Genomic DNA, 22,028 nt, shown 5'->3' with positions numbered 1-22,028 from the left:
ATGTTGGGAAGGATGTGGAGAAAAGAGGATCTCTTTTGCACTGCTGGTGGGAATGCAAACTGATGCAGCCACTCTGGAAAACAGCATGGAGGTTCCTCAAAAAATCAGAACTACAATATGACCCAGCAATTGCACTCACTACTAGGTATTTATCTAAGGGATACAAGTGTGCTGTTTCAAAGAGGCACATGCACTCCAACATTTATAGCAGCACTATCAACGATAGACAAAGTATGGAAAGAGCCCAAATGCTCATCGATGGATGAATGGATAAAGAAGATGTGGTACACACACACACACACACACACACACACACACACACACACGCATGCACACACAGGGGAGTATTACTCAGCAGTCAAAAAGAATGAAATCTTGCCATTTGCAACTACGTGGGTGGAACTAGAGCACATTATGCTAACCGAAATTAGAGAAAGATAAATATAGGACTTCACTCATATGAGGACTTTAAGATACAAAACAGATGAACATAAGGGAAGGGAGGCAAAGATAATATAAAAACAGGGAGGGAGACAAAACATAAAAGACTCTTAAATATAGAGAATAAACAGAGGTTTGGGGGAGGGGTTGAGGGGGGAAGGGCTAAACGGGTAAGGGGCATTAAGGAATCTACTCCTGAAATCACTGTTGCACTATATGCTAAGTTGGATGTAAATTAAAAAAATAAATTAATATCTGAAAAAACAAAAAAAATAAAAAATGAAAAGTGGAAGGGCAAGGGTACAGCAGTCTCTTCCCACAGGTCTGAGTGGTTTGACCCCAAATGTCCAGGAGTAAAGAGAGAAATACCCCCAGAGTAAAAGAAGATCAACTCCTCATAACCTGAAGTTCACAAAAAAATACTACTCAACTGGCTCCGAATTCTATGCTTCCCAAGCAAACAACCTTCTAATTTTTAATGTGGTCTTAGCCTAGAACCCAGCAGGAGGGAATCTCTGGTTTAGAGAGATTCCAGATCTTGAGCCAGATATACATCTATCACTGTAAGTTGGTATTTTGACTTATAAACCTGTTTTTAGATCTCTCTCTCTTTTTTAATGTTTATTTATTTTTAAGAGAGAGAGAGAGAGAGAGAGAGAGAGCGCGTGAGCGAGCGCAGGAGAGGGACAGAGAGGGACAGAATCCAAAGCAGGCTCCAGGTTCTGAACTGTCAGCACAGGGCCTGACTTGGGGCTCAAACTCACAAGCGTGAGATCATGACCTGAGCCGAAGTTGGACACTTAACTGACTGAGCCACCCAGGCACCCCTAGATCTCTTAATGTGATCTTTTCTCAGAATTTAATACTTATAGGGAAGCAATTTTTGAACCATCAACCGACAAGGATCATACTGACCTGATTCTACAGTGACCACACCAAGATGCACATCAACACCAGAACAGCAGACACTCTCTATCTGGCCACCACACATCAGTCAACTACTCTTCTAGCAGCCAAGACAGAAAACCCCACAGAATTCTCCAGACCATCCACTCCTAGAGAATCCTGAATTGAGTTTATATTCTGACCATCCTGAAAGGGTGGACCAGGCTAATGGTATGCCAAACTGAACCTCCAATATGGTTTAAATAAATGTGATGTGCTTCCTTTTGAAAGACTGAGATCATTAATTACTGAAAATACTTAAATAGAGGTTAGAATGATCATGAGCAAACTCCCTCACATACAGCATCCCAACTATACTGCTCTAACGTCTCACAGCAACTCCCTTCTACCCCATGGAGGAGCCAGGACACCTAGGCTCTAGCTGCAGTTCTCATTAACATGTTACATAATCTCAATTTCCTTGTATGTAAAATGCTCACTGTTTTATCCCCAGCAGAGTTCCTAGCACACAGCAGGCAGTCAATAAATATTTATTTAACAAATTAATCAACATTGGCGAGATCAATTGCAATAATTATTCTGAAAGATGTGTACTGTGCAAATATAACTCGTGTCCCCACGTCTTCCTATTGCCAAATATTGGTATAGAAAAGGGCTGAGCTGGAAGATGAGATTTAGGCCTCTGAAAATAACTAAGCTTGGCCAAAATTATAAAGGAGAGGAAGATCTAGCTGAGCCACCATCAACAGCTTGGATTATAAAACAATGACAAGATTGTCAAAATGTGGGTTAAGTTCTAGTTCCAATAATCTGACAAAAACATTTAGTGAGAGCACGCTATGTGCCACAGCCAGGTAAATAACCAAGACATGCTACTCAAAAAGGAAGGAGGAGAGGGGTAGCTGGGTGGCTTAGTCAATTGAGCGTCCAACTCTGATTTCGGCTCAGGTCATGATCCCAGGGTTGTGGGATCAAGCCTTGTGTCAGGCTCTGTGCTGAGTGTGGAGCCTGCTTAAGATTCTCTCCCAGTCTGTCTGTCTGTCTGTCTGTCTCTCTCTCCCCCTCCATCTACCCCTCTCCTCCGCTTGCACTCTCTAAAATAAATAAATAAATAAATTTTTAAAAATTTTAATAAAAAAATAAATTCTTAAATTAAAACTCTGGCAACAAGTTGCCATGAGACCTTTTCCCATGCAAAAACTGTAGGAAGCACAAATGTTCATTACTGGGGCAAGGGATTCTTGATTTCAGCTCAGGTCATGATCTCATGGTCGTGGAATCAAGCTCCTTCTGCTTGGGATTCTGTTTCTCTCTCCGCCCTTCCCCGCTTCGTGCTGTAACATAAATAAACTTTTTTTTTTAAAGGAGGAGTGATATATAAGCAAGCAACTAAAATACAACGTGGTAAGAATTATAACAGAAATTTATATAAAGTATCACAGAAATGTGGATGCAAAAAGCAGAGCTGGATTAGGAATGGGAGAGCAGGCATGAAAATACAAGGTCAGGGTAACACCCTCAGCAATAGAAGCAGGCAGGGGAAGAACTAGAAAAAAGTCCAGTATACAGGACTAATGTTCTGCCTCAATATAAATCAAAGCATACTATTAGAAAACAGGTCTCTGGCCCTGTGGTCTCGGCATACCCAGGAGTGTAAAGGATGATCCACTGGGATGAAGGGAGAAGGTATTTCATACTCTATTTTTTCTTTTAACTAAAAAGAATAAGAAATTAGGCTTTATGAATTTAATGTTCAGCTAGAAATTGGCACCCTTATGAGGTTTCATGCCAGCCAATCACTGCCAGTACTTGAGATGTTGGAAGAAAGAGTGATGTTCCATAACAGGACGTGTATCCGTGCAAATGGACTTGCATCAATTTTTTTATGGTAAAATGTACGTTAACATAAAATTTACCATTTTAACCACTTTTAAGTATACAGTTCAATGGCATTAAGTACATTCACACTGTTGTGCAACTATATACATTTTTAGCTACTAAAGCATACTAAAATGAGTAAGTGGCTTAAAAAAGATTCCTATAAAGAAACTATGCATTAAAGATAATACTAATAATGCAATCATAAGTGAACAAAAGAATGGCAGAGCTAACACCTCTCTGATTCCTCTTACAGGTCTTCTTTAGCTAGAATGAAATTTTAAAAAAATTGATCCGATCTAAGAAGATGGTCTCCCAAATTCAAAAAAGTATCAAGGTTATTCCAAACATGAATCCATATGGACTATCATTGATTAACCTCACCCTAAGTGTATATTCTACATCAGGAGTCTGCAAACTGTTTGGCGCTCACCAAATTCAGCCCACTGCTGTTTCTGCAAATATGTTTTCTTGGAACACAGTCACACTCATTTGTTTACATATTGTCTAAGCCCACTTCTGTGCTGCAAAAGCAACGTTAAGTATGTGAGACAGAGACTTCATGACTGGCAAAGCCTAAAATATTTAACATCTGACCCTGTACAGGAAAAGTAGGCCTCTCAGAGAGAGGTATTCTTTCCAGTTTTGCCTTTTTTTCAGCTACTACCTTTCCAGCGATGAAGAAATTTTTAATTTCTTAATTAACTGAACCCAGGACCAGTTCTTTGAACCTCTGTTTCATTCAAAGTGTTCAGGGTGTCACTTATTAGTCTTTCAACTCCACACTCAGTCTCTGCGGTGTTGGGCTGGGACTCCACAACTGCATTTCTCCTCCTGTCAGGTCCCACTACCAGTAGTAGACATGTGAAGAGAGTGGAAGGAACAAGGAAGGAGGAGTGACACGGGACTGTCTCCTTCTTGTTCGCTTGCTGTTCACACCAGCATTGCCCTGGCAGTCGGTTCCGGTCTCCCGTTTTCCTTTCCGCCTCATGCAGACAGAACAAGCTTCAGTGCAGCTCCCTGGAACTAATGGCACCAGCTCTGAGAAGCCTCTTCTCCCAACTTCAAGTTTCTGATAACAGCAGCCTGTTCCCTATTTCCCCTCCCTCAATGTCTCTTTTTGCTTTTTTGGTCTTCTAACACCTACTTAACCAATTCTATTAAATTTCTTCTGAAATAACTAGTATGGTTACTATTTTCTTAAGTGTTGGGGCGCCTGGGTGGCGCAGTCGGTTAAGCGTCCGACTTCAGCCAGGTCACGATCTCGCGGTCCGTGAGTTTGAGCCCCGCGTCAGGCTCTAGGCTGATGGCTCAGAGCCTGGAGCCTGTTTCCGATTCTGTGTCTCCCTCTCTCTCTGCCCCTCCCCCGTTCATGCTCTGTCTCTCTCTGTCCCAAAAATAAATAAAAACGTTGAAAAAAAAAAATTAAGTGTTATACCAAGATTTAAGAAAATGAGTGACTCACAGCTAATCACTCTGTTCTAACCAAGTATTGATGTTTAATAAGCAAAAAGGTTTTGAACCATTAATAAAGTATTCCTTTAAAAATATTTCATGTTTATTTCATCCCTTGTAAATTGTAAAGGTAAAGAACTTTCTGAATTACAGACACACAGATATACACAGAAATAGTGCTTACAGCTCCAACCCTAAAATCTCAGACATGGGCCAAGATTAAACACAGACCAGTATAGATGTTAAAGGGCCCATCTTCTCCCAGTGGGGATGAAAATCTTAATTGACTTGAGCTCAAAGTAGACAAACAGAACAGACTAACCAGATTTGCTGTTGTCTCTCACCCAACAGAAAGCAGGTATCTAGAAACATTAATCCCCTTAAACAGATCAAGTGATCAAACCATAAAGCCAAACCCCTAATCACTGCTGCTACCAATGGGGAACAGCTTAACTATAGACAAAGCAAAATCACAAAATTAGTAAGGTAAAATACTAAAGAAACAAAGTCAGCCAAGGTCCTATTGCTGCCCTGGATTCAGTCCTGGGAGCCAAGAGAAGATGCACCTGGGCTTCATCTCCTCAGAGGTACAACACTGATTTTTGTTTTTATAGCTTTACTGAGGTTTTATCAGTACACAAAAACCTGTATATACTTAATGTATACAATTTGATGAGTTTGGACATATGCAAAACACTTGTAATACCACGACCACAATCAAGGTAATAAATATCTCCACCTCCCCACCACCTCCAAAAGAGTCCGTGACTCATAGTTATTCACTCTGTTGAAAAACCAAATATTAATTTTTCAATAAGCAAAACATTTTGAACCATTAAACCAAATTTAAACCAGTATTACTGTGAAAGCTTACTTTGTGTTTATCTAGTCCTTTTTAATTTGTTCCTCTGTTTCTCATATCTCATGTATATAGCATGTATGTATCGTAGAAAAAAAGCCAATCAATTGGTGAGCCCATCAGGAGTTGTGTCACAGAAATGTTTACTTTTACAAAAGGAAGTAAAAGAAACCTAATGAACTAATAACATCAATATTAGGAGTCAAATACTTCATGCTTAGTTTAAGGCACTATTTAGGCCAAAGCACAATTTCCCTGAAGCTGAATATAGTTTATCTGAAAGAAAGGAATCGGGGTGGTCTCCAGGAGTCTCTTCATGTCAGCCAACTGTACCTATAATCATATCACTGTTCACTGAACCCAAAACACATTTCACATTTCACCAGGACAGAATTTTGATCAGTATTTTTCTATATTCATTTTTAAAATATTCATTAAGCATCTGCTATCCACTAGGATCTGTGTTAAGTGCTGGAGAGTCAACGGTAAACAATATCAATATAGCCCCAGTCCTCACCTGAAGTTACTCTCACCCCCCTTTACTACCATTCCCAATCACTTCTGCAGACCCAACAGTCAAACTGCCTGTATCTTCCACCATGACACTTTCAATAGGCCCTTGCCACAGGTAAGCAATTTTAGAGTTTTTTGCCCTGTAAGCAGATTCTGTTGTTGCCTATCTAATGTCCAGATCTCTTCCTCAGAACAATACCCATTTTTGTTCAGATAGATACCATACCCTCCTCTCAGGGGAGGGAACAGGTAAATTTCTAACTCAATCATGGTGGTTCTCATGCCAACAACTGATTTAAGCATGGGCACGTGAAGAATACTGGTCAAGAAGACAGAATGGGGTGAAAGGTGGAGAGTAGATCTTACAGCAGTTTCTGATAACAAGGTTTCCTCATTCCTGAAGAACTTTTGATTCTCAATCAGGGGCACTATTATGCCCCAGTGGGACATTTGACAATGTCTGGAGGCATTTTTGGTTGTTACAAGTGGGGGTGGTTGGGAAATATTCCTGGCATCTAGAAGGTGGAGTCCAGGGATGCTGCTAAACGCTTGTCAACTTGCAGAACCTATGCAGCTGGCACCATCTTAGGCTTTGATATGCACATTATCTCAGCTATCTTCAGACAACCCAATTAACCTTAGCATTCTACCAATGAGGAAACTAAGGATGTTCCAAACCGATATGTCTAAGTTAGGACTTGAACTCTGATCGGTCAGATTCCAAATTCCATGGTATTTGTGGAGACAAGAATAAGGAAACCATGTAACTCTGACAGACCTAGGCAAAGTGAAAAGAACTAGCAGAGGATCATGTCTAGAGAATGAGCATAGAAGGCAAAAGCAAAAAACCTATTCAGTACAGCACAATGGTAAAAAAAGGAATTAAAAAGCAACAGGAAACAAGTATTCCTTTTTTAGAAGTAACTTTTTGTTAATATATGTTCTTAATAGTGCATAAAATATACAGAAAATTGCAGATATTCACTTAACTTTTTTAAAGTTTATTCTGGGGTGGGGGGAGAGAGGGAGAAAGGGAGGGAGGGAGGGAGGGAGGGAGGGAACACTCAGGGGAGGGGCAGAGAGAGAGGGAGAGAGGGAGGGAGGGGGAAAGAGGGAGGGAGGGAGAGAGAGAGAATCCCAAGCAGCCTCTGCAATGTCAGCATGGGGGCCCGATGCAGGGCTCAAACTCATGAACCATGAGATCATGACCTGAGCTGAAGTTGGACGCTTAATTGACTAAGCCACCCAGGTGCCCCGAAAATTGCAGATATTCACTTAACATTTTGACATGTTCCCTTCTAGTCAAAAAATATGCATCCATCTTATAAAGTTTTGTACCTTGCTATCTTGCTTAGGAGCTTCTGTTTCATGAATGATTTCTCCAAATATCTTTTTATAAGATTTTTTTATAGGGGCTCCTGAGTGGCTCAGTCGGTTAAGCGTCCGACTTCAGCTCAGGTCATGATCTCATGGTTTGTGAGTTTGGGCTGACAGCTCAGAGCCTGAAGCCTGCTTCAGATTCTGTCTCCCCCTCTCTCTGCCCCTCCCCCACTCACACGGTCTCTGTCTCTCAAAAATAAATAATAAAACATTAAAAAACATTTTTTGAAGATTTTTTATAGACTATACCCTATTGATGTATACCATGCCTACTGATGAACTTTTAAGCTATTTCTCATTTTTACTGTTACAGACTCAGCCCAAACACACCATCTTGATTACTCCAACTGAAAGATCACCCCCATCTGACCACGTGCAGCAGTGTGGGGACCATTCATCTAGCACTTGCCCCACACTACCTACTTTGTTCTGCAGTTATCTGTGTTTTTACTCTAACTCAAGGACAATGTAAGCAAACAGAGGGCAGAAATTTGTCATTCAGACCTGTCACCCAATTCTATGCCCTGTCTACCATAAATACACAAATCTCTGAATTCATAAAAACAACCATCTAAAAAACAAAAAAACACCCCATACAAACAACAAAAGAGTCTAAAGAAGTCACTAAAGAAAAGGCAACTTGAGATGAACTATGAGAAAGAAAGGCAGCTATCAAATCTTTGCGTGACTGAAAAAGACAGGAAGATGAAGCTGTCAACAATAATAAAAGAGGGGGTATGAGGCAAGGGCTTCAGAGGAAAGGAGTTCAGTCATGCCCAGTATGAACGGACAATGAACTATCCTGAATCTATCACAATGACAGATGAAGACAAGCAATTATCAGCTTGAGAGAAGACAGGGCAAAAGCAGCAAAATAGGAAGCCACTTTGGGCTCAGCCTTAAGACTCTATAAACATCACTTGCAACCAAACCAGAGTTGTGTCTTTAGAAGGTATCAGGTATTTTCTCACACTCTGAATACAGAGCTTACATTCACTCATATGACAAATATACACCAAGGATCAGCTATGTTCCAAACACTGCTAGGAAAGTAGACAGCAAAAAAGGTTTCCAAGAGGAAATACTGACATCATAGGTCAGCAAGAAAAAGATAAGAGATTATAAAGTAAATGAAAAGCAAGCCAATATGCTCAGTTGTCTCTGATTCTTCCTTTTCCTCATACTTTAATACAAATATTGGGAAGTCCTGAGTGAATCAGCTGTCTCAATACTTGGCTTACTCAGCCCAAGGGCCTGGCTCTATGTTTACAATGGCCTTTGGCAAATAATTAAAACGTGTTTGTTTGAAATATAATATATATAAAACTAAACAGCAAAGCCCTTGTTTAGAATTTAAGATAATAAAATATTGGGGGGGGGGGATAAAAAAATAAAATGGACTTTGGCCACTAGGAGAGAAAAGCGCTTCCCTTGGAAAAGATAAACAGTGCTTCATAGATTTCTTTACCTTTCAATTACAAAGGCCAAGTATGTGTTAAGACTAGAGGCTGGCCGCCTTCCTGTGCCATTGCTGCCAGCCTTTGGCACAAAAGCCCTCTGGCCAGGATAACTTACAACAAACCCATTGTTGTGTAACCCTCAGTGCCACTTATTTATTGGTTTTTGTCACACACACATTGTAAAAGGGAACTTTGTCCTGCACTTAGCACGCTAAAGGGCACCTGAAGGTCAATGGCAAATGTTTTAATGTCAGACTCAATGGGCTTCACGAAGAGATAACTGAGAGCATCCGGAACCTTCTTTTCAACTCCCCAACTTCTAGGCCTTGGTAATAATTCAACTTCTTGGGCTCCAGCACCAAGAAGGCACATCCAGGGCACATCCAAGGAGGTTAAGTTATAGTAGGACCTCGGATGGTGGGATCATTGGTAAAATGAACAGACCATACACAGACCTGTATCCTTAGCCAGTCTCAAACGGTTTCCCTCAGCTTCTGAGGACTAATATTCCATTCATCTACTTGACAAATATGGAGCCTGTCTGGGATTCTCTCTCCCTGCCACATACACACTTGCACTCTCTCTCTGTAAAAAAATATATAATTAATTAACTTAGGACCGCCTGGATGGCTCAGTTGGTTGAGCATCTGACTCTCGATTTTGGCTCAAGTCATGATCTCCTGGTTCGTGAGATGGACCCGCACGTCAGGCTCTTTGCTGGCAGCACAGAACCTGCTTGGGATTCCCCCCCCACACACACCCCTTCCCCACTTGCATGTGCCCACATTCTCTTTCTCAAAATAAATAAACCTTTAAAAAAAGTAAATAAAATAAAATCTGCTTGTGCTAAATCTCTCACAAATGTTGGATTAGGTAACTATAACTAACAAATCCCTCAACAATCATCACTAACCTTAACAGAATACTTAAAAACCAGAACTGAAGAGGGGTGCCTGGGTGGCTCAGTCAGTTAAGCATCTGACTTCAGCTCAGGTCATGATCTCACGGTTCGTCAGTTCAAGCCCCGTGTCGAGTTCTGTGCTGACAGCTCAGAGCCTGGAGGCTGCTTCAGATTCTGTGTATCCTACTCTTTCTCTGCCCCTCTACAACTAGCACTCTGTCTCTGTCTCTCAAAAATAAAATAAAAACATTAAAAAAAAATTCTTAAATAAATTAATTTTAAAAAAACAAAACTGGAGATTATATTCCTATACTTTATCAATCTACTAGTTTCAACATCAATAAACATATACCAGGAAAATTTCTATTTACATATCTCTAATGAGAAAAATACTTAATCTCTATTTCTTTATCAATGAAAAAAACAATGATAATCTACATTACAACTGCAGTGGGAAGAAACCAATCTATTTTCTTGGAATCCTTAAAATCCTCTGGCAGACCTTTCTACTCATCTTACAGCGTTCACTAAACAAATAAATAAATGCAACTCAGTTAAGCATCTGACTTCAGCTCAGGTTATGATCTCACGGTTCATGAGTTCGAGCCCCACGTCAGTCTCTGTGCTGACAGCTCAGAGCCTGGAGCCTGCTTCTGATTCTGTGTCTCCCTCTCTCTCTGCCCCTCCCCCGCTTGCGCTCTGCCTCTCAAAAATAAACATTAAAAAAATAATAATAAAAACAAATAAATGCAACTCTACCTATCACAAACCAATTCCAAGCCACATCTCATCATCAAATTCCCAGGTCACAGACATTTTCCAAACTAATCTGGATTCAGAAGAAGTTCTCTGAAAGAGGATAACATTTTTTTTTTTTTTTTGCCATGATCCCTTTACCCTATTTATGTGCACTTAATAATCTAGGGAACAGACTAAACAGCAAAAGCAGAAGCATCATCCACCAGGGGATACTTTTTGAGAGTGACCCAACTTTTTTACCAGAGTGACTTGTTAAAGATCAAATAAATTACTTGCTTGACGTTAACTGCACTCTTTCAAGAGAGTTGCTATAATTGTTGGTAAGGGGAAAAAAATTCGATAGCCTTACCATAACATCCAGCAATCATACTCCTAGGTATTTACCCAACTGATCTGAAAACTATGTCCACATAAAACCTGCACACAAATGTTTCTAGCAAGTTTTGTTCATAATCATCAAAAGTTGGAATCAGCCAAGATGCCCTTCAATAGGTAAATGGACAAACTTTGATACATCCATACAATGAAATATTATTCAGCAATAAAAGGAAATGAGCTATCGAGCCACAAAGACATGAATGATTTTTTTTTTTTTTTTTTAGTTTGAGGGAGAGAGAGTGCGAGTGGGAGAGTGGGGTAGAGGGAATCTTAAGCAGGCTCCATGCTCAATGTGGAGCCCAACACAGGCAGGGCTCAATCCCACGACTCTATCAAGATTCAGACACTCTGGGAATGCAAGCTGGTGCAGCCACTCTGGAAAACAGTATGGAGGTGCCTCAAAAAACTAAAAATAGAACTACCCTACAACCCTAGCAATTGCACTACTAGGCATTCATCCACGGGATACAGGTGTGTTGTTTCGAAGGGATACAGGTGTGCTGTTTCGAAGGGACACATGCACCCCCATGTTTATAGCAGCACTATCAGCAATAGCCAAAGTATGGAAAGAGCCCAAATGTCCACTGATGGATGAATGGATAAAGAAGATGTGGTATATATATACAATGGAGTATTACTCGGCAATCAAAAAGAATGAAATCTTGCCATTTGCAACTACGTAGATGGAACTGGAGGGTATTATGCCAAGTGAAATCAGTCAGAGAAAGACAAAAATCATATGCCTTCACTCATATGAGGACTTTAAGAGACAAAACAGTTGAACATAAGGGAAGGGAAACAAAAATAATATAAAAACAGGGAGGGGGACAAAACAGAAGAGACTCATAAATATGGAGAACTGAGGGTTACTGGAGGGGTTGTAGAAGGGGGAATGGGCTAAATGGGTAAGCGGCATTAAGGAATCTACTCCTGAAATCATTGTTTCACTATATGCTGGATGTAAATTTTAAAAAATAAAAAATAAAATTAAAAAAAAAATGATTCGGACACTCAACTGACTGAGCCACCCAGACACCCCAACATGAATGAATGAATCTTAAATGCACTTTAAGTGAAAGAAGCCTGTCTCAAAAGGCTACCTACCATGTGATTTTAATTATGTCATATTCTGGAAAAGGTGAAACCTACAAAGATGGTGAAAAGATCAGTACTTGCAGAGGCAGGGGAGAGGTCATGGAGGAAAAAGTGGAAAGACTAAATTGGTGAAACAAGGGATTCTGTATAATACTGTAATGATGGATACAAGGCACTGCAGGTTAAAACTCAGAACCTTAGAGCACAAAGAATAAGCCTTAAAATACGCAAATTTTTAAAAATTCATTGAGGTGGGAGGATCCCAGAATGGGAGGCAGAATGTGACAAAACAATCTGTTACAAATGCATAAAACAAGTCAACGAAGGGAGTGCGGTACAGGTTAGTAATTCCAATAGTGCTATACCTGTGCACTGGAACTGAATGATTTAAGCCCATGGACAACAGATGGCAGGAGACCAGCCTTTCACTGTTAGAGTGAAAGGTGACAGATGAGAAAATAGAGGTGGCTAGAGTGACGTAGGTAGTAATGGATTCAAGCTGGAGACCTCAGTATGAACTCATGCTTAGCTTCATATAGTACAGAAGATTACATATAAAGATAGTATACATGTATATACACTGGTCAAGTATACATATATCTATTTCCCTGCTCTGTCAGCCAAAAAGAGGGGCACCTGGGTGGCTCAGTCTGTTGGACGGCCAGCTTCAGCCCAGGTCATGATCTCGCAGTCGGTGAGTTGTTCAAGCCCCGCATCAGGCTCTGCGCGGACAGCTCAGAGCCTGGAGCCTGCTTCAGATTCTGTGTCTCCCTCTCTCTCTGCCCCTCCCCTGCTCACACTCTGTCTCTCTCAAAAAATAAACATTAAACATTTTTTTTTTTTAAAGGCAACACCCAGCAGCAATGAGCATAGCTAGCACCCAGGTAATGGCTTATAATACCACTCTCCAATAAAATAAACAGGGATCCTTGGAGACATGGCTGATTCTAGGGCTAGGGCAAAAAATATAGAAGAAAATGTGGCTCCTGGGTGGCTCAACTGGTTGAGTGTCCGACTCTCAATTTTGGCTCAGGTCATGATTACAGGGTTGTGGGAGCGAGTCTTGCATCAGGCTCTGCACTACGTGTGGAGCCTGCTTAAGACTCTCTCTCCCCCTCCCCTCTGCCCCTGTCCCACCTTCATGCTTGCACTCTCTCTCTAAAATAAACATTTATAACAAAAAGTGATTAGAAGATAAACCTGGAGCATCTTGTAGGGCCAGAAAATAAAGAAGTACTAGGGAAAAAAACCTACCCACAATAATGGGGGAAATGTCCAAGGAAAACAGGAGCTAACCAAAACAGCTCCCAGTGGCCAATGCCAAGCACTAAAATAAAGCAGTGATGAATTATAACCTAAAGTGTAAGACAAATACTTGTAAGTCCATACTGATAAAAATAAATAACTGAATAAACATGGGAGAAGAGAGAAATCTCAGGTGCAGAAGAATTCCAAACAATGTATACAGATACTCTGCATAACTTTCTACTTAGAGGTGTAGGCTGCACACTGACTTCCTTCCAATATAGGAGGAGTGGGGAGAACTCTACAGAAAAATGTGACATACACACTTCCCTCAGCCAGGTGATCAAGGTCAACATCAAGTCATAAACCATGTTCATAGTACATACCCTTGATATGAAGTGATGAAAATAACTTTTATCACTGTAGTCTTCCACCCTAAACACATAACCCCAATCTAATCACAAGAGAAACATCAAATCCCAATTGAGAATATTCTACAAAATACCTGACCAGTACTCATCAAAATAGTCTAGGTCACCAAAACCAATGAAACTCTGAGAAACTGTCAGATGTAAGAGGAGACATGACTATTAAATGTAATGTGGTATGCTGGATGAGCGTCTGTAACATGGACATTAGGTAGAAACTAAGGTAATCTGAAGAAAATACTTTACTTAATAATAATGTATCAATATTGGTTCATTAACTGTAACAAATTTACCTTAGTAAGATGTTAATAATCCGAGAAAAAAATACTAGGAAAAATGCTAATGAAGGTTATCTCTAAGCACATGAGATTATAAGCTGCTTGACTACATGAACTTTAAACAAACAAGTCAGTGTTTTCAGTAAAGAAAAAAGGGCTTTAAGTGAGAATAAAGCAAAGCAGAGAAGGTTAAAGTCTAAATGAAAACAGTAAATTTCCTATCCAAGCATTCTTTTGTTTTTCAAAAGATGTGGAAGTAACAATTCAATTTTAGTCTCAGGTTTTCACTGTCAATTCAGACAGTTACTTAAGCAATGAAGGAATGAGTCCTGAAATAATTTTTTTAAGTTCCAAAATTTCAAGAGTTTATTCATGAAATCAGGGCATTTTCAAATGTAAACATGTTGGCCCCTAACACAGATGCCACACAGATTCTGGTGAATCTGTTATAATTCATTTTTATAACATTATTCTAGTGAATACATTAAAAAGCATACCAGATTCTAGTGAATTAAATACGGTTCCATAGTGAGTACATGGCATTCAACAATTTGTTAGTGCCAAACACAACTAGGCTATCAACACACCAGTGCTTATTTTCCTTTATGTGTTAGTAAGGACAGTGAATATAGCAAATTTAAAATTGTAGTCTGTCGGAAGGGGTGCCTGGGTGGCTCAGTCGGTGGAGCATCTGATGTCTGCTCAAGTCATGATCTCATAGTTCATGGGTTCGAGCCCCATGTCAGGCTCCGCACTGACAGTGAGGAGCCCGCCTGGGATTCTCACTCTTTCCTCTCTGTCTCTGCCCCTCCTCCACTCACACTTTTTTCTCTCAAAATAAAAAAAATAATAAACTTAAAAAAAATTGTAGTCTGTCAGAGACCGTCCGATCACAGACATGTATAAGCCAATCCCTTCCTTTCCTCTGAGGATGGGAGCCAAATCACAAGTTAGCCAAGAATTTCCTGGAACAGTCAAGTGTAGACTCAACTTAGACATCACCACCACCATCTGTTACCAGATTGAAGACAATAAAGTTCACGCTTTCGTCCACGTGAACTCCAGGCAGGTTACTGACTTTTCTTGAAGGAAGTTAAGTGGGGGAGAGGGTAAGGAGCTGGTATGAATCTCTAACAGCTTATTTTCTCTCCCTTAATCTCCTAAAGGGGTAGACCTACAATAAGAGAATCATGCTGTATTTTTGAGAAGCTTTACCAGCATCCCTTTCACTAGGGTAACAAAGAATTTGTTTACAGAACAGCAGTGGATAAAACCTTATAGCCCTGAAACACAAGGGTAAGAAGAAACATCAACTTGATCCAACTTACAAGAGTTGTGCCGACGACGGAAACTTTTGGACTGACTCAAGGATTCCGTGTGCCTGTCCACATAGCTCTTTGAGCACTGTTGCTGCTGTGGGGAAACGGCAACATCTTGGCTCTTCACATCTGTCCTCTTAGGGATAGTCTGAGGGGCACTGCTGGAAGAGGTTGGCTTCTTCACCAGCTTGCCTGTGCCATTCTGATTGATACCCATTTGGTACCCAACACCAGAGGGGCCTAATTCTGTCTGATGAAGGTCTCCAAAATGTTGATTTTCTCCAGGACCTGGTATCTCCAGAATTTTTAATTCTGTAATGTCACCTGCCCTGAAATACACAAAAGAATCCAAGTCTCAAAACTAATAGTGCCATATTCATGTTCATATCAGTATTCTTCCCAAGAGCCAAAGGGTAGAAACCCGAGTGTCCACTGTAAGATGAACAGATAAACAAAATATGGTGGTACAGACTTACAGTGAAATATTTACTAGGCCTTTAAAATCTTTTTTTAATGTTTATTTTTTGAGAGAGAGGAAGGCAGAGTGTGAGTTGAGGAGGGACAGAGAGAGAGGGAGACACAGAATCCGAAGCAGGCTCCAGGCTCTGAGTTGTCAGCACAGAGCCCGAAAAGGGGCTTGCACTCACAGACTGTGAGATCATGACCTGAGCTGATGTTGGACACTTAACTGACTGAGCCACCCAGGCACCCCACCAGGCCTTTAAAAGGAGGGAAATTCTGACACATGGTACACCACGGATGAACTTTGAAGACAGTATGCTAATAAGTAAAATAAGCCATCACAAAAGGACAATTATTAAATGATTCTACTTATATGAGATATTTAGAATAGTCCCATTCATAGAAAAAGAAGGTAAAAAATTGGTTACCAGGGCTGGAGGAAAAGGAGATTGGAGAGTTAGTGTTTACAGGGTATGAAGTTTCACTGTGGGGTGATGGAAAAGTTCTGGAGATGGATAGTAGTGACAGGAGGCAAAGCTGTGGAGGTAATGGGGGCCAGATCATACTCATATTACACTTTTCTAGTGGCTATAGGGAAGGTGGAAAAGCTAGCGGGAAGAACACTGAGTGAGGAGATCAAGCAAGAAATAGAGGCAACGAAAAGGGCAAGTGACAATACAAATGGAGAGGGGAGGATGAAACCAAGAGACATTTGGACTCCATAGGGTTTGGTGACTAAGCATGAGGATCAAAGAGAAAGAATTTACAATGACTCCTAAGTTTCTAACTCGGAAAGGTATAATTAGTTACCGATTAAGGGTAGACCTTTGAAAGAAGAAACCTACAGATAACATGATGAGTTCAGCTTTGAAAATCTTAAATTTAAGATATTTTGTGGGAGCAGGGCACCTGGGTGGCTCAGTCAGTTAAGCGTCTGACTTCAGTTCAGGTCACAATCTCACAATTCACGGGTTCGAGCCACATGTCAAGCTTCATGCTGGCAGTGCAGAGCCTGCTTTAGTTTTCTTTCTCTCTCCCTCTTTCTCTACCCCTTCCCCACTCACGCTTTCTCTCTCAAAATAAATAAATTAAAAAAAAAAATATGTGAGCAAATTTCACATATTCATTAAAAAAAAAAAAAAAAGATATTCTGTGCAAGGGGTGCCTGACTGGCTCAGTTGAAAGAGCATCCGACTCTTGATCTCAGGGTCCAGCCCTACACCACGTGTAAAAACAGAAAGATATTTTGTGGGATATCCACCTGGAAATGACCAATAGAAAAAGTAAGTGTCAGGAGTTCAGATAATGGGTCTAAATTAAAGATCTGGGGTCTCAATGTGTACGAAGGTACACATGAAGTGGTCGAGAGAGATTACAGACAAAGAAAAGAATCAAAGACAGAACTTTGAGTAAATCAATCTTAAAAAGTGAGTAGAAGAGGGGCGCCTGGGTGGCTCAGTCAGTTAAGCATCCAACTTAGGCTCAGGTCACCATCTCACAGTGAGTTCAAGCTCCTCATAGGGCTCTCTGCTGTCAGCACAGAGCCCACTTTGGATCCTCTGTCTCCTTCTCTTTCTGCCCCTCCCCCACTCACATACTCTGTCTCAAAAATAAACAAACGTTAAAAAAAAAAGTAGAAGAAAAGGAACACGGTGTTGGGGATGTAAAGGAATGGAAGAATACATGGAAAGAAAACCCAAAGGAGTGACAGAGGAACTAAAAGACAACACTTCAACAGGCGGCATCTGAGTTAAGGTTAGAATGAAGACACTGCTGCAGAATTTGGCAATTAGTTCATCTGTAACATTGAACTAGCGAGAGCTAGTTTAGCAAGATGGTAAAATTAGAAAAAAAAGACAATGGTGGGGAAAAGAAGAACTAGAGAATGAGGCCACAAAGGGAATGAAAACGGACTATTTTGCTCTGAAAAGAACCGTGGGTATAAAGAGAAAGGAAAGGATGGGCAATACCTAATGGCACATGCAAGCTGTGGGTGGACGTGGGTGTTGGAGGGTGTGAACTGTGGGGGAAGGCTGGGAATGTTGGAATGCAAGGAGGAGAAAAACAGTATACAGGTTGATAATGAGGACACAAAAGACATGGAGTAGGGTGTCAAAGGAGACAGAAAAGGATAGTATATGAGGCGTACAGGACAAGGGTAGCCCTGAACACACAGGGTATGTCTTCTATTGAGATTTTAGAAGTTAGAAATAAGAATTGAATACTCCTGAAGATTATGTGAAGGTACTTTTTAGAGAGTCAAGGAAGCTCTCATCTGACCGTTCTGTTGTTGCTCTAACCTAAGAAAGGGAGACTGTATGACAAACTGGTGAAAAGAGGGATGTGAAAACAACAACTGAACTTGCAGACAACTGAACTTGAGATCCATAGACAAACACTAAGAAAAACACATTCCGGGGGGCACCTGGGTGGCTCAGTCAGTTAAGCATCTGACTCATAGTTTTGGCTCAGGTCATGATTTCGTGATTCATGAGATCAAGCACTGTGTTGGGCTCTGCATTAACAGCTTGATCCTACTTGGGATTCTCTCTTCCCTTCTCTCTCTGCCCCTCCCCTACTCATGCTTGCTCACACACTCTCTCTCAAAATAAGTAAATAAACATTAAAAACCAAAAAGAAGAAAGAAAAATACATTTCAGTAACTAAGGACCTCAGCTACTGGAGACAGTGTGCTTCTGGAGATAAATTACAATACAAATCTAAAAGAGAGATACATTTATGCAGTGGGGGGAGGATCAATAAAGGCCTTAGATATAAGAAAACACAAATAATAAAAATCTGAGAAAGAAAATAGAAAGATTATTCTGAATTTGACCCACTTAAATAATATTGAGTGCTTGACAGAGATGAGAAAAATATTTGACAAACCCCGATTCATTGGCTAAAAGTTAATTATGACACAACACAAACTCTATGCTGAAACAGGAGCTAGACTAGAAGAGTTAAGACTGCAAAAATCTCACCTGACAAGACTCTCCTCAAAAGCAGCCCCATACAAGAGAACGTCGGCAATCGGACCTAGATTCAAGCTCCACAGACCGCAAGACTAGATTTGAAGAAATCAGTCAGGACACTCACCTGAAGGTGACTTCTGGCACGAGGCACTTCACTCCATTGTGGAAAGGCCGGGTGAGAGAAATGGTCTGGCTGATCTGATCCACTGCTGACACTCTTCCCTGATAGACCCCCAAGCTATCACCACAGTTGATGGACACAATACTGCCCAGCCAATCCGTAGCCATGTTGCTGATGTGAGACCACTGTAGAGAGAATGAGCCATTCAAATCTTGAGAAACAGACAAATCTTTAATTAAAATCAGCAAATATTATGTCAGGCTCTGAACCAGGTGTTGCTTAATAATACATATTCTGTCACATCCTTAATTGAAGTAATAAAGCATAAAAAATAAAACTTTTCTGTGGGGGGGAGGGTGCCTGGGTGGTTCAGTCAGTTAAGCGACCGACTTCGGCTCGGATCATGATCTCGCGGTTTGTGAGTTCAAGCCCCACGTCAGGCTCTGCGCTAACAGTTTGGAGCCTGGAGCCTGCTTCGGATTCTGTGTCTCTTCCTCTCTCTGCCCCTCCCATGCTCATGCGCTCTCTCTCTCTCTCTCTCTCTCTCTCTCTCTCTCTAATAAATAAACATTAAAAAATTAAATTAAAAAAAAACTTTTTTGGTGGGAATGCAAACTGGTGCAGTCACTATGGAAAACAACACGGAAGTTCCTCAAAAAATTAAAAATAGAACTACCCTATGATCCAGTAATTGCACTACTGCGTATTTACCCAAAGAACAGATGCGATGTTTACATACATACATACATACACACACACATATACACACACAATGGAATATTACTCAGCCATAAAGAAAGAATGAAACCTTGCCATTTGCAACAGCACGGATAGAGCTAAAACATATAATGCTAAGCAAAACAGGCCAGTCAGAGAAACACAAATATCTTATTTCAATCACATGTGGAATTTAAGAAATAAAACAAGCAAAAAGGGAAAAAGAGACAAGTCAAATAACAGACCCTACAGATGAATGGATAAAGATGTCACACACACACACACACACACACACACACACACACACACACACACACAAAATGTATTACTCAGCAATCAAAAAGAATTAAATCTTGCCATTTGCAACTATGTGGATGGAACTAGAGGGTATTATGCTACCTGAAATTGGTCAGAGAAAGACATATATATGACTTCACTCATATGAGGAATTCAAGAAACAAAACAGATGAACATAAGGGAAGGGAAGCAAATAAAATATAAAAACAGGAAAGGAGACAAAACATAAGACTCTTAAATATAGAAAACAAACAGCGTTGCTGGAGGGATGTGGGGGGGGGGGGAAGGGCTAAATGGGTAAGGGACATTAAGGAAGACACTTGCTGGGACAAGCACTGGGTGTTATACACAGGGGTGAATCACTGGAATCTACTCCTGAAATCATTGTTGCACTATATGCTAACTTGGATGTAAGTTAAAAAAAAAAAAAAAATGCTGAGGGGATATATATATATATATACATATATATATATATATATATATATGCAAAAAATAAAATAAAATAAATAAAATAAATAAAATAAAATAAAATAAAATAAAATAAAATAAAATAAAATAAAATAAAATAAAATGACTCTTAACTATAGAGAACAAACAGATGGTCACCAGAGGGGAGGTGGGTGGGGGGATGGGTGAAATACGTGAAGGGATTAAGAGTACAACTCATCTTGGGGCGCCTGGGTGGCACAGTCGGTTAAGCGTCCGACTTCAGCCAGGTCACGATCTCGCGGTCCGTGAGTTCGAGCCCCGCGTCAGGCTCTGGGCTGATGGCTCAGAGCCTGGAGCCTGTTTCCTATTCTGTGTCTCCCTCTCTCTCTGCCCCTCGCCCATTCATGCTCTGTCTCTCTCTGTCCCAAAAATAAATAAACGTTGAAAAAAAAAAAATTAAAAAAAAAAAAAAAAAGAGTACAACTCATCTTGATGTGCACTGAGTAATATATAGAATTGATGAGTCACTATACTGTACACCTGAAACTAATATAATGCTGTAGGTTAACTATACTTGAATTACTTTTTTTGTTATGTTAATGAATAAGCAATATAATTTAATTTATATAAAGATATTATAATTGCTTTAAAGAAAAAACAGTAAAGATAATATTTACCTAGACATCAAATCACACAAACTATAACCTTTTTATAAATAAATCAACTTTGACAGGAAAATGGAAGGCATCAGTCTACACAATTTCAAGGCTTATTATATGGGTATGGTAATCAAAACTATGTGGTATTGGTGGGAGGAAAGATATATAAATCAATGGAATGGAATAGAAAACCCAGAAATAGATACACACAAAAATGCCCCAAAATGATTCTGACAAAATGCAAAAGTAATTCAACCAAAGTAACATAGTTTTTACAAATGGTGCTGGGGCAAATGGATATCCATCAGTAAAAAACTAAACCCTGACCTAAGTCTCATAATGTACACATTTATTAAAAATGATTACAGACTTGGGGCACATGGGTGGCTTAGTCGGTTGGGCATCGACTTCGTCTCAGGTCATGATCTCATGGTTTGTGGGTTTAAGCCCTGTGTCGGGCTCTGTGCTGACAGCTCAGAGCCTGGAGCCTGCTTCTGCTTCTGTCTCCCTCTCTCTCTGCCCCTCCCCTACTTGTTCTCTCTCTCTCAAAAATAAATAAACATTAAAAAAATTTTTTTAAATAATTATAGACTTAAATGTAAAATGTCAAACTATAAAACTTTTAGGGACAATATAAGAGAAACCTTCAGGATCTGGTGAGGCAAAGAGTTCTTAGACGCCAAAAGCACAATCTATAAAAAGAGAAACAGATACACTGGAGTTCTTCAAAACTAAAAACTTTTGTTCTATAAAAGACCTTGTTAGGAGGATAAAAAAGACAAGTTACAGAATGGGGAAAATACTTTTCCAAACCACATATCGGAAAGAGACAAGGGACTAGTATATAGAATATATAAAGAACTCTGAAAACCCAGTAGAAAAAAAATCCATTAAAAAATGGGCAAAAGACACAGAAAGACATTTCAAAACAGAAGATATACAGACAGCAAACAAGCACATGAAAAGATGTTCAACAGTTCAACATCATTAACCATTAGGGAAATACAGTTTAAAATTACCATGAAAGATCACTACACATCAGCCAGAATGGCTAAAATAAAAACTAGTGACAA

At 40.0% G+C, this 22,028-nt stretch overlaps 1 protein-coding gene across 6 annotated transcripts in view; it reads right to left on the bottom strand.

Annotated features, from left to right (window-relative positions):
• Nucleotides 1–22,028, bottom strand: part of EDC3 (enhancer of mRNA decapping 3) — a 61,162-nt gene that overhangs the window by 23,807 nt on the left and 15,327 nt on the right. For all 6 annotated transcript variants that reach the window (XM_011282969.4, XM_019832045.3, XM_011282968.4 and 3 more), the window contains exons 2-3: nt 18,857–19,038; nt 15,305–15,624 (exon numbers count right to left, since the gene is read on the bottom strand). In XM_011282969.4, coding sequence (XP_011281271.1) covers nt 15,305–15,624; nt 18,857–19,020 — 484 coding nt within the window. In that variant the 5' untranslated portion in view covers nt 19,021–19,038. The remainder of the gene's footprint in view (nt 1–15,304; nt 15,625–18,856; nt 19,039–22,028) is intronic.

The sequence above is a fragment of the Felis catus genome, chromosome B3 (assembly GCF_018350175.1).
Source record: "Felis catus isolate Fca126 chromosome B3, F.catus_Fca126_mat1.0, whole genome shotgun sequence".
NCBI classification, from domain to species: domain Eukaryota; kingdom Metazoa; phylum Chordata; class Mammalia; order Carnivora; family Felidae; genus Felis; species Felis catus.
This window is presented reverse-complemented; position numbering and strand designations above follow the sequence as displayed.